Source organism: Mastigoproctus giganteus, chromosome 11 (assembly GCF_048544385.1).
Source record: "Mastigoproctus giganteus isolate SK-2022 chromosome 11, ASM4854438v1, whole genome shotgun sequence".
Lineage (NCBI taxonomy): Eukaryota > Metazoa > Arthropoda > Arachnida > Uropygi > Thelyphonidae > Mastigoproctus > Mastigoproctus giganteus.
In genome coordinates, this window is record NC_143585.1 from 15,035,199 (window position 1) to 15,049,420 (window position 14,222).

The 14,222-nt window shown below is 37.3% G+C and overlaps 1 protein-coding gene across 1 annotated transcript; it reads left to right on the forward strand.

Annotated features, from left to right (window-relative positions):
* Positions 1-294: 294 nt before the first annotated feature.
* Positions 295-13,903, forward strand: LOC150077737 (lysozyme c-1-like). Its single transcript, XM_090384649.1, has 5 exons — positions 295-427; positions 2,189-2,280; positions 4,943-5,006; positions 10,116-10,191; positions 13,794-13,903. Exons 1-5 carry the CDS (start codon positions 295-297, stop codon positions 13,858-13,860), a joined length of 432 nt encoding a protein of 143 aa, XP_090240775.1. The 3' UTR covers positions 13,861-13,903.
* The last annotated feature ends 319 nt before the right edge of the window (positions 13,904-14,222 follow it).

Here is a 14,222-nt window from a genome sequence, read left to right on the forward strand (position 1 = left end):
TATTTGCAATAAATAAATATTTATTTATTTATTATCTGTCCAGGTGACTGATGCTTCTGGGTAGCCAAGAGGCCAGAACAAAACACACACATAATACACGCAAACTGACGTCATTCACATTTCTGGCCCTTTATAGTGTGGTACTATTCTTCACAGAGATACGAGGCGCAGTTGAACTGACGTTCTAGGGGTCGCCCTTTACATATACTGTATATACACACACACATAGAACAGAAACAGCAGAAATCAGGTGGAGTAAACATCTCTCTTTCTGGAAACAACGAAACGAGTGAGATGGCCTTGAAATGCATTATGTTCGTGGTCTTTCTACTGCTGATGGTTGAGATTTCTGGAAAGGTATTTTCGCCTTGTGAACTAGCGAAGAAGTTGGCTTCTTCCGGGATAAAAACCTCTCTCATTCCTGACTGTAAGTGCTGCTAAAACGTTTGTACACTTTCATTTTATATTTAATATTATTCTTATTTAACTCTGAAGTACGTTCAGAATATATACACCGTTTGATACCTTTAGGGCTCTAAGACAATTATGTGTTAATTTACAAAGGGTACTCGGTTGTATTACACATGGCAATAATGGCTGGGAACAAATCAAATTAGAAGAAGAAGAAGAAGAAGAAGAATTCTTTATTCTTCTTCTTCTTATTATTATTATTTGATCAAGTTTCAACATTCATATTTTCAGTAAAATTTTCATCTAGTGTATAAAGTTTTACTGGGGCACTGTCCTACCAGTAATTGGACAGTGATGGACACAATGTTATTGAAAGAATTTAATTATTGTCGGCCAGACTTTGGCCATAATTACTGATTCATTGAGTCGGGAAAGTCTTTCTCTTAATTGTGGTAAAAAGGTTGTGGAATTGTGGTTCATTCCTCCTTTGAAGCTTTCATTATTTACACTCAGCAGACTCATTTGGTATTGCTTTAATCCTGTATTCCAGTTCATCCCATTTGCTGAAATCGGTCAGAGAGCCTGTTCCGATGTTATGCTTTTCAAACTACTCTTTCAGTATTTTCTTTATGACATGGGGCTTTGTCATGTTAGAAGGTGTAAAGATTGCATCCATATGTTGATTACTACAATTTACATTACATTTATTGTAGTTAGGCAGTGACAGCCAATATTTGGCATTCACACAATTAGCATCAAAGCTCCCGCACGTAGGGTACACACCATTATTCAGAACATAAATATAAGAAGCAGCACTGATAGTCTCATGCGCTGCGACCTACTCTATAACCCTTGCCGGTAACACAGTGGATATAATTGTCATATTCACCACAACAGATGGAATAAAGGCCTATTTCGCGAGGAATTTTTAACTTTTGGCACCACCTGGGTTGAGTTATTCAGTGTCAAGCGAGGGTTGCGTGATTTTATCTCTTAGAATCGTAGCTTTTTCGTCAAGAAAGAAAAAAAATCAGCCACAGAGTAATCACAAATTTTAAGACAAAATGTACAGACATCTCATAGCCTTAATGACTATGGCAAATTCACACCGAGCCTAGTTTATAATGCGAGACATATCTGAAATGTTTAAATAAATAACTTTTTATTGAATATACTGTAAGGAAAAAAACGAAAGAAAAGTACATTATGTTCTTCACGGTAAGAAACAGGAAAACAATTTGATGAAATATGCAATAAGATACATTTCACGAGCGTTGAATTGTAGAGAACTGGTTTCACAAAAACGAGAAAGAATTCAGTCTACAGTAATTCCCTTCCACTTACCATATCTCAATCGAATTACACGTCATCCTGCAAGGGCGAGGTGAAACCAACTCTTCAGAGTGAAGATCTCCAACTATCCATTTTGCAACAATTTTGGGAAATATTTGAGTCAGAATGTAGCAGCAGCCCTAGTTCAATCCACATTACGAAAATTTCAGTGAGAGCTAAAGAGGGACCCACTCGCTTTTAGGTTGGAGTACCTAATAAAGTGGTCACTTAGTGTATAATTGAATTGCAAAATCTAGTCTGAAAAAATTAAATGTAACACAGTATGGGTATTATGTACAATCGAAATACTGTATGTATTTATAATTTAATCTTCTCCTGAAAGATAGATGTAATTCAGAGACTTTAAATGTGTTAGTATATTAATATAATTTAGTGTAATTTATGTGATATCTTAGCAATTCCGATTGTATCTCGTATTTTCCAGTTGTGTGCCTAGCGAAATTTGAAAGCAGTTTCAATTCCAGCATTCGGTCTCGCCGCAACAAAAATCGCAGCTACGACCATGGAATATTTCAGGTATTTGTTACATTCTAAAAAAAGAGTTGATATAATTGGTGTTATTGCCATTGGAGTAATAAATGTACAGGAATCATAATAACATCACGTTCTTGGTATATCAAGTATACTTAGGTCCCATAACATTTGACCATTCCACAGAAGATAAGGTGTACTTTATGTATATCATTTACATAGAGAAAAATACCCTCTGGGTGGTGTATGGATTCACAAATACCAGAGGAAAATGGAGTGCAAGAAAATTCTTCGCAACATTAGTTTTCACAGTTGTATTATCTTATTTCGGTTTTTAGGCGCGTCAGCATATAGTGTGTAACGTGCCTATTGTCTTCACCACGTCTGTCAATCTGTCTGTCCGTCCCACGTAATAATTAAACTCTCAGCCGAATGGATTTCCATCAAGTTTGCTATTTGGCTCTTTTAAAAGGATTTTCAAGTCTTCCCAATTTTTTTTTGCAGTTGTCTACCAATCGAAATACATCAACTGACAAATATCCTGATTGAAAAGTGGTCAAATCTAGAGTCACACTCCCTCGGACACTTAATGGAATCCATGGAACTAGGTGTGCATGCTGTAATTCGGGCAAAAATATTGAAAAAAAGAAAAAGGAAATATGAGGTATTGAATAAAGTTTTCTAATTTTTCAGACAGTGAGTGAGAGTGAGTATATGTCCATATTACGAGCGTCTGTTAATGCACTCCCGATCATTTGATTTATAGTAGATGAATTTTAAAGCTTGTGCTCGCTGGCCGATTACCTTTTTGTGTGGGCTAAATACTGATGTGGAAAATCCTATTACTTAAGTCCATGTTCGCCACAGCTCTGATTGAGGGGAATGTTGAGAATTCATGTTGTCTCTAAGAAATTGAATCCAGACATCAAGAAAAAATAAGAACCCCTACCGATATAGATTCAAAAAAATGGATCTAACTGTTTTTAATTGAAGAAATTGAAGGAGTTTCATTAATTGAAACAATGACTTGGCCTCTATAGATAAACCCACACCCATCTTTCTAATTCGCCACACTGTGGTTCTATTTGGCTTGAGTAGAGCATTCCTTCAGCATCATATTTCTAGCGTTTTATCATTAAGTAAAATGAAAAGAAAAAAAAAAAAAAAAAACACAGAATTTCCGTATTCAAACATTTAGGGTAAAATTATTATTGATTACTAGTGAAGAGATTGCTTCATATTTCAAATTCTCAATACTTTATATTTACTTGAATAAGTAAATGAATATTATTTTGTTGATCTGATATCTTTTTTCGTTCTTTGCTTTTTTGTGACTGCACTTCAAATTTAAGGTACCACACTTTTTACAAAGCAGTATTTATTCTACTGCATTATTTGTATACTACTCGCATGAATTCTTGCTGTCACATTTATGTTAATTGATAACCTTTTTTTCAGAAAAGACGTTTCTTTAGTAGTGGTCAAACGTGGATCCCATCATGAAATTTTATAAAAAAAGTAGATAACGTATATAATATATATACAGTAAAACCCTTCTCAGCTACAAATTCATACAACCTTTGTAGAGACAAGGTGATATTAATTCCTCCATAGCGTGAAGGGGCTCCTTTTTTCTATAATGGTGAGCATATTACACCAACAGGCTCATATCAATGAATATATTCGCAATTTCTTCTACAAAACAGTTTTTAATTGAAGCAATGAATTGGCCTCCAGAGATAAACTCACACTTATCTTTCTAATTCGCCACACTGTAGATCTGTTTGGCTCATTTATGGGATCATGAGTGGAGAATTTCTTCAGCGTCACATTCTGTTGTTCGAAACACACCATCATACACCCAGTTTGGTGATAGGGTTATCTGTTTAGAATATATGGTTCAGTGCTATCTATCAACTCTTAGCCAAGAACGTCAAAAGGATTGACCAATTGGTCATCAACGGATTTTGAAGATTCTCCCTATTTAGTCTTTAACATCGTTGGCAAGTGGAAGACAATGAATCATATAAAATTTCGACAGTGACCAAATTTCGTAATGAAAGGTTATGTATATCGCAGCCTTCCATCAAAAAGTTAACGATCAGAGAAAGACGCCGTGATATCACAAACAATTACTTTGGAACTGAGGCTGGTTTTGAGATATCACTGCAAGTAAGGAGTGGGAAATGGATCTCTGTAGCTATGATTTTCGTTTTTGGAACTTCTTTTAGCACCATCTTGAAGATATTTTAAAAATAAGCTGATGCTGATAGATTTTTTTTTTTTTTTTTGATTTGGTAGTTGTTGGCGCATCGGCTTCTGTGGCCATATTGCACCTCCCAAGGTTTTTGCAGTACTTTGATCCAAGCCCGCGGCGGGAATCGAACCCGCGACCTTTGGGTTGCCGGGAAGGTACTTTACCCACTCGGCTAGCCCGGTCGGCCTGATGCTGATAGATTTCTCAGAGCTGTAAGCCGAACTCAATAGAATCCCGATGACGCGAATTGAAGTCATGTATGACAGGTCATTTATAAAGGCTAACGTCTCTTTCCCAATTAAAAATTTCCTCGACCAACCCAAATACAAGAAGTGTATTTGGGTTGGTCGAGGAAACCGAAGTGTAGACTCAATTCAAATGTAAAGTTAATAACGTTTCAATATATATGCATTATTATCTCAACCTTGGACTTTTTTGATGCCGTTTCAGATTAATGACAAATACTGGTGTGCACCACCTGGACCTCATAATGAATGTAAAGTGAGCTGCAGTGGTAAGTAATATTTTAAGTGCACTTTTATATTCCTGTAAAGCGAAGATAACGTTAAAGAAATTTTTCAAGTGTCCGAGTGAGGATCGCGAGAATAAGAGAGAAAAATAAAAAAGCAGAAATTTTCTAGCGATATTTGTCACCGTTCTTTGAATACAATTAACATTCAATAATTCAATATCGAAATTAAACTTCAGTATAACATCTCGCCTTAGAGGCTGGCACAAGTGTGATTTTGATCTCCGCCATTGTACTCCGTATGGAAGTAGATTAGATTTCAATATTATCTGCAACGGGAGGAAATTTTATGAACTTCTTCTCCCCTCCCCCCGACGTACAGAACGGTAGTAGAGTGAGAGTTACAAGAGCATGGACATATTTCGATTGTATCCTGCGTTTAGAATCGGTGAAGAGAGGCCAGAGAGTTTAGTGTACTCTTGAAGCCCCAATTCAATTTGATTTTCTCGATATTTAATGCAGGCTCTTTACAAACCTCCATTATAAAATGAAACTTTCTTTAATATTCGTATTAGTAATCGCCACATGGTTCAAGAAAGCCAAGGAAAAAATAAAAATAAAATAATAATAAAATAACAAAAAATACATAAAATAAAATAATAAGAATAAAAACAAATTAATAATAATTTGTTTGAAAATTATTGTTAAATTGTTAAATTTGACAAATTTAACAAATTAATAATAATAATAATTGGTATTTGGAATAGGTGGAACGCAAATGTAGTCTTTCTCGAATCTCTAGAGAGTAAAAGAAAATGGAGTGAGATCAAGAGATTATAGGGCTCACAAAATCGATCATCTTCTTCTAATCCGTTTCCCTGGAAACCTTGCATTGAAGTTTTCATGGACTTCTTTGCGGTGATGCTTATTGGAAAATGAAGTCTCCATCATTGTCATTCTTCAGTTGAGGCATAAGGTGAATCCACAGCGTGTCCAGATACCTGTGAGGGTATCTTCTTGAAAGAAGAAAAATCAGTATACTCTGTGAAAACTATCTCGAAAAAAGTCCAAATTCCATCATGATTGCTGTTTTGCGATTATGCTGCCGTACTGCGCACATTTTTTGGTTGGCGAATAAACACTTGAAGATATCGTCAATCACCAGAAAGCTGTTTCAAGCTTGTATCATGCACTTTTTTCGTTTTAGTGTTGTAAAGGGGTTCTATGGACAGTCTGTATTCTACAGATCTAACAGTAATGGATGTTCAATAACACCTTATTATCGATTGGTTTTCATCATAGAAAACAAATATTGTAATGGCCAATGAAAATCATGCACCTGTCGAAATGAAATTAAAGTTCACTGTCTAATCATTGATCAACTTCTTTAGTGGAAAGTTCCCGAATTCTGTTCTAAAAGTAATTCGTTGCAAAGGCTAATCAAGAAAGACGCTATTTTTTTAGTACTTCATTTATATAAAAAAAAAGGTAAAGTGCAGCCATTGTCAACCCACAACAGGATGGAAGCCTCCTCAAAAATTCATGCTGAGGGAAATGGACCATAATCTTCCACGCTGGTCCAGTGCGGGTTGGCTGATCGACCGTATTCAGCAGTCAAGGGCTTGAACCCCGGTCTACTCAAAGAGCGTGTGCTACTGCATTCCCGCTCCTGACCACTCGGCTACGGAAGCCTACTGTACTTCATTTATAGTAATTCTTCATTTATAGTAGTAATTAATTCGGGCTTCACAGATCGTGTGAAATATCGAAGTTTATTACTGTCCTCTGACCAGTTTGGCTTTCGTACAGGCCGTGGAACTGAGGAGGCCTTGGTTGAACTTTTCTCCAGAGTAAACAACTGTACTTTTAAATATGCTATGGCTATTTTCGTAAATTTCTCTGGAGCCTTTGACTCCCTTTGGTGGTACAACTTCTTTGCTGTCCTCAGGTTTGCTTGATTCTCCTCACAACTCTACAACTTAACCTGCAACTACTTTCTCCACCGTTCTGTACAAGTCATTTCTGGAACTCAGCAACTTAATCGTTCTGTCTCTCGAGGATGCCCACAAGGTTCGATGCTTGATCCACTCGTCTGGGATTTGTTTCTAGATGAGTGTCTTCTCCGTTCAACTCCCAATGTTTCTAAAATAGCATATGCCGATGATCTATCCCTTGTGTGCTCTTGGTTCGTTATAAATAAACTTACCATTTCTACTAACAAGACTAAGCTTCTTTATCTTAAGGGAAACCTTAACATATTCAGGCCTCCGACTGTTAAACCTTTTGGTCATTCTCCCTTCATGGTTGACTCACATAAATTTTTGGGTATTATTCTAGATCGTAAGTTAAACTTCCAGAAACATATCTTGCACCTTCATGATAAAATAGCCAAGTATACATCTATACCTGTCCGTCTTTCGCATGAATCCTGGGGTATTAACCATCATACTCTTCGTCTTTTGTACAAAGTGATGTTTGTTCAGATTTGTACCTATGGTACTGGCGCCTGGTTTTGGTATACTAAGGAGATTACCATCCAAGAGAAATTTTTCTCTATCCAAAGATGTATGTATGCTCTTCATGATGAGTCGTACCTGTCGCACTGTCTCGACAGCTGAGCTCCAGGTTTTAAACGGTTGCCTTCCTCTGTATCTCCAAATCGCTTATCGAGGTTTTTGCTATTACCATAGACATTCCATTCTAGTTGACGTTTTCGACTTCACTGTTAATATCCACTGCGATCCTAAAAACCGAAAAGACTCGTTGCTGGAACTACCTGGTTTAACTCTGGCAAGGTCGGTGGTCTTCTTCTTCAAAAGGTATGGTCACAAGAAAATTTATTCCATCTGAGTCCTTTGCCTTACAAAAGTCTATTCTAAAATGGTTCAGTCCGAGTCTCCGCACTCTTTTTCTTCTAACTGGTCATGGTTCCCTTTGTGAAACTTGCTATGCTTAACATGTCTGATTATCCCCTCTGTAATTGTGGCAGCCCAGACGACTGGCAACATGTTCCTTTCACCTGTCCATATTACTTGGATCTTCGGCAGCCTCTGTCTGCTCTGTGTCAACCTTTCTCCCCAGGCAGTCTGCGCGTGTAGCACAGTGGTATCGTCACCGTCCTCCCCACACCGGGTGGAAAAGGCCTGGGTTCGAATCCCGTCGATGACGCGAAGCACTTTAATGGGCTTTTTTCACTCCGTGGCTGAGTTAGTCGGTCTCAGGTGTAGATAGCAATGTTTTTCTCCCCAGTAACTGGGGTTTTTTCGTCCAGCAAAACAGGCAAATCGACCACGGAACATACGCAATTTACAGACACAAATACGGGTTAATGTATTTAATTACGGGCAACCCTAAAATAATAATAATAATAATTTCTCCCCAGGCAACGAGTCTTCTCTCTTGGACTCCAAAGAAAAATTTCATCTTCTGCAGGATTTTGCACATAAAGCCTTTGCCAGACGTTTACAAATCATCAGTAGTGCCCAAATTTCAGGGACTACTCCTATTCCAGCTCTACCTCCAGTCCAGACCAGCATCTCTATCACCGCCGACCGGGCTAGCCGAGTGGGTAAAGTACCTGCCCGGCAACCCAAAGGTCGCGGGTTCGATTCCCGCCTCGGGCTTGGATCAAAGTACTGCAAAAACCTTGGGAGGTGCAATATGGCCACAGAAGCCGATGCGCCAATAACTACCAAATCAAAAAAAAAAAAAAAAAAAAATCTCTATCACCACCATCTCGTGATACCACCACCATCATCACTACCATCATTGTTTTAGCTCATGTACCATCTTCACCACCATCTTCGACTTGCCAGTTGGTTAACAAACTTGTATGACGCCGAGTGACATCACTGTGTCTTCTTGACTTCTATTTCCTGCTTACCTCAGGCTGGTCCTGAGGCGCGGTAATCTGCTGGCACCACCTTGCCGGATGATTTTTATTTATTTATTTTTATTTTATTTTATTATTTTTTTTAAATTTCTTTTCTTTTTATTTTATTTTATTATTATTGTTATTTTTCCCATTTTATTAACTTATTTTATCTTTATTTTTACTGAATTTTATTTTATTTACTTATTTTTATCTTTAATTTTTCTGATTTTTATTAATTTACTGAATTTAATTTTATTTGCTCATATTTTGAACGATTTCGATACTCAATACGTGACACTCGAGGTTTGCGACGGTTCGCACTCACTTGTGGCCCGCCTCCTCGCGGCGTAGACGGGTATCAGAACGCACAACCCTGGTGCTTGTTGCTTCCTGATAGCAAAGCGGCCAGAAACAACTAAACAACATAACAAACACATAAACGGCACAAACATAGCATTACACACATTTCTGGCCTTTCTGCAGGGTTTTTGTAACATCACAGTGTACCATGGCAGAGTTGAACTAGCGTTTCGAATTGTTGTTATTGTTATTTGGTTTTTAGGAGCATTAGCAACTAAGGCCATATTGCTCCGGGGATATGCGGTGGCCAATCCCTGACTTCCGCATCCTCCGTATTTGGTGGTCACGGGCTCAAACCCCGGTCTAATCAGGAAGCGTGTGCTTCGCACTGCTGCTCCTGCCCACCTGGCTACGGAGGCGCCCTAGCGTTTGGAAGCCGCCCTACATGAGATACTATACGTGTCTACATTACTGTCCCATGATTTCCTCCAGATGAATTGAATAAGCAGTTGTGATAACAATGGCGGACACATTTGAATAGCGCGTTCTTTCTCAACCTTTTGATGACAGCGATAGTGCTATTTCTGTATAGGGTAAGTTTACAGCAAAGCCGATGATCCACTAGCAGAAGTGATAAATGTCTTGAGGACCCTGGTGTAGACACTTTTGGAATACAGTCCTAATACGACTCTATTTCTTTAAGGAATCATCGAATTAATATTCTGGACGATCTGAAGTTCAACGGCGCCAATCGTCCTCACCAAATTGAACACAATAATTACTGTGTGGAAAATTTTAGAGAAAATCTTCACTAAAACTGTTCCAAACATGTCAAGGTTTTGTGAAGATATTTCAACAAAATTGTAACTAAACTCCCTTTCAAAATTTCATGAAAACATTGCAAATAACGAAATTCATTTTCCTTAATAATTCAAAATGTTAATAATAAAAAATTTATGATTTTTCTTTTTTTCCGTTAGCACTCCGTGATGATAACATTGATGATGATATAAAATGTGCCAAGAAAATTTACGCCCGTCACAAGTTTAATGCTTGGTAAGAATTAATCTCAATTCTTTTAACATTCAGCATCATGAAGGCTTAGCATATAGAAGACGATTATTATATTAATTAATAATTTATTTGATAGCAATTTTAATGAATATATTAAAATTATTAAGTACTGTGTATGTGCAATTAAAAGATAAATTATACAATTATAAATATATATGAGGTGTGGCAAAATGTTCCCGGAATGGTGCAATAAAAATAACAATGAATGAAGGAGCTCATAAATGGTTTCCATTTTATTCACAGCAACCACTACAGGATTGAATGTACTTATTACACTGTTCTAAAAGTTTCTGAAAAGAGTTGGCGAAGGAGTCCAAAGAGATGATCTGCAGTTCGGTAGTTTCGTTTCTTTCGATGCCCTCAACATCCTGAAATCTCTTTCCTCTGAGCACAAATTTCACCGTGGGAAAGAGTAAGAAAACCGCTTGTGCTAGATCGGAAGAGTAGGGTGGATGGTTGATCTGCATAATGGCACGTTTCTTCAGAAATGCGTTCACACCAAGTGCTGAGTGGGCAGGGGCATTGTTGTGCAACACGAACCAGCTTCTTTTCTTTCGAAATTGGGGCCTCTCCTGGGAAATGCGCTTCAGTAGTCTTTAAAGCACCTGTACATCTCACACCCGCTTGTTTAAAAACACGATTAGCATCCTCTTGATCCTGGCCTTCTTAGGGATGATTTTGAAGTCTGTTGAATGCTCCAATGCTTTGTCTCTGGGTCGTACTAAATACCCAACACTCATCTCAAGTAACAATACAGTAAGAGAAATTAGCATTTTCTTGACAAGCTGGAAGAAATCTTCGCATGATGACACTCTTCATTGGTTCTGCTCATCTGTGAGGTTATGAGCCACAAATTTTGCACAAACCATTATTTTCCCTAAATCTTCTTGCAGAACTTCAGAACATCTCCTTATTCAAATCCAGCTTATCAGCCAATAATCTTAGCATCAATCGGCGATTTCGTCCAACAATTTCCAGAATTGTGCAAATCTGCTCCATTCGAAGAAGTTGACGAACGCCACTTCTTAGGTCATCGCAAACATCCTCACATCCTCTTGGAAACCACTTATATCATTCAATCATAGTGGGACGAAGTGTCGTTTCGTTACCATAAACAATTTTTAACATTTCACAGCTTTCGGTTGCAGATTCTGCAAGTTAAAAGCAAATTAGATATTCATTAGTTGTTCCATTACAAAATAGTGAAATGGAACGTTAACGCTACTAGCTAAACTGGTTGTTAATTTCGAACTGCGAAACCCATTGGACAATCCTGCATTATCATCTGTTGGAGGAAGTTTAATCTACAACATACTACTACAACATACTACTAACTACATCTATTTATTTTTAAACTCATCTAACATGACCGCAATAGCACCAGTAAGGGAATTTATTGCCACACTTCGGTAAAATATGGTGTACGTTTTTTTTTTGTTTGAAGCCAGCATGCATAATATCCACAGACTAATAAAAATTGTATTAATGTTAGTCTAATTGTGGCCGTTAAGGGGCGATACAGGTGGAGAAAATACACTTGGTTTTCTAGGTGGTAACTTCCGTGTGAAATGTCATCATTCATGGAACAACTGCTAAAAAAAAAACTGCAGGAATTCAAAGTGCTAAATTAATCTTTGACACTTCGAATTCCAATATTTTCATAATTAATCAATTATGTAGAATATAATTAATTAAATAACGATACATAATTAGTTTCTTAATCATGTATTAATAATTGATATAATACATAATTAATTTATTAATTTTGGATTTTAAAACAAGTTTCACATTTTCATCCCTGGTTTTAGAACTTATGCAACTGAAAATAGCATTAAATAAATATTACAAAAGCATCCTCTCTTATTTAGATGATTTTTGCGATCATATGTACAATTATAACCCTTCTTATTTCTTCAGGGTCCGTGTTCAATTTGAACGTTGGAGTTCAACATTGTCCAGCAGAACTCTATCTCTTGTTTTGTGAAATAGTTCTTGTGTAGTAAGATCCCCTCCCCTGTGCATTCTTTGACGTTATCAGCCACTTTTTTCTTTATCATTCTTTTGATCTTTTGCCATCAATCTTATGGCGAGATATGAAGTTACTTACATTGTGTAATTAGAGAAAGAGATCAAAATCTCTTCATATCGATGATTCACTATGCAAATATTGCTATCTCTTACACGTATTGTATAGCATCCTTTTCAGTAACGAAACGCAATGGGAGGGGAGAGAGAGAACAAAAGAGGTAGAGTAATGGGGAAGGGATGATGTGATCACCCCCTATGCTTTTGACCATCACGTGTTATGTAAGAGATCCGAACCTAAGCCCCGGTTCGGAACGGTCCAATGGTAGGCCAAGATTCCCTTAATTGTGGAAAAGTTTTTCGGGAGATAAAAGTGTAGTCACCGGTAAAAAGGGGGTCGTTGTAGTTGTGGGAGGTTATTTTGTTTGGAGGAGTTGGCGAGAAGAGAAAGGAGAATTAGAGGAAAGCTAGAAGCCGGGATGCAGAGAAAAAGCGAAGGAGGCGAAGAAGACACGAATCCAGAAGTATTGACGACCACCAGAGAGAAAATAGAAAGCTCGGTAAGGGAAACGGTAAGTTAAAATACCTCCTGCAAGATTCTGGAAGAATAGTTCGAACAGAAAATTAACTCGCGATAAATTCTTACGTGGAAAGAATGATAATATGTTAGCACAGGATAATGACTTCTTTCTAGAATGGTAACATTTATTTGTAATGCGCCTTCAAAAGGTTAGAATGATTAATGTCTTCTAAAGCTCCGATGAAGAGCGGAATAGGGATTTTCTAGTATCAACGAAATAGTTGCAAACAACAAGAATGCTAATGCATTTATTCAAGCTATTTACGTATGATTCACTTGTAACTTCTCTTATATATCATCAACGTATCGAGTGAAAATTCAGTGTACTGCTGTTCATTAATGTCATTAATAAATGCGTTTTTGTTTGGAATAATAAGCTTCCTCTCTGCTGAATTTTCGTCCTCTAGGGAACAACCCAGGAAAGGAACCAGATGTCCTTGGAAGATTTTTAGCGGCATCGAATGTTATTCTTCAAAATCTTCGATGTAAAATTCACAACGCAGGTCAAAGCCGCAGCATTCAGGTCCTTACCCCCTGATTGCCAAGGGCCTTAGAGACTATTCCTACTTCACCACTAGGAAAATAAATAAGGAGAGAGGAGAAGGGGGGAGTTAGGGACGAACAGTGCCTAAAATGCCATAACTACTGATAATGAAAAATACTACAAACACTTAATCTTCCTTCTCCCTCCTCATAGGGGAAACGTCTAACAGATCTAACATTTAATAATCCCACCTCTAAATAGCATTAAACCAAGAGCCAAATGAGATTAAACACCAGAAAGCTCAAACAGCGAAGTGTTAATAATGGAACTGTAACTGTTAGTTGTTACCCAGTGTAACAACTAGCCCTATTCTTCTTGTTTGTAGTTTTTGAAGACACCGGATTGTGAGCACCCTCTGACAGAAAAAAAATTAAAAAATAATAATAAATGCATTTTCTGAATTTAGTTCATTATTCTATTCTCACTTTTTCTTAGGTACGCCTGGATAAATAAATGTAAAGGGAAAAATGTCAACCAGTATGTGCAGGAATGCGAGTATTGAAGAGAGTTCAACCTGTACTCATTAATCTTCTAGTCAACCAGTTTAGATAACAGCACTAATGAGAAGTACCATATACAGCATATTCTGTTTAATAAAACTGCAGATATTTGGCATCATGAATCATTCTGCTGTATAATTTTCCTGTTTTATAAGCTTTTAGACGTATTTGTGGTAACTAACTGTAATAATATTTAAAAATAAATTACTTAGCAATATAGCGCAACTGACTCCTGAATGATCCACACAACCCAATTATGTTCGGAATCTTAATGAAGAGCAGAGGGAACCAAGAAAATCGATAATAAACACGACTGGAACGAAGCCTTTTACAAACAAAATGAACAGTAAGTTCTGCAAAGTTT

Bases quoted from the DNA above. Each gene is read 5' to 3' on its own strand.
- LOC150077737 (XM_090384649.1), top strand. From the start codon at position 295: ATGGCCTTGAAATGCATTATGTTCGTGGTCTTTCTACTGCTGATGGTT. The intron at 2,281-4,942 runs GTATTTGTTACA...ATGCCGTTTCAG, and splicing joins ACGACCATGGAATATTTCAG to ATTAATGACAAATACTGGTG. The intron at 10,192-13,793 runs GTAAGAATTAAT...ACTTTTTCTTAG, and splicing joins CGTCACAAGTTTAATGCTTG to GTACGCCTGGATAAATAAAT.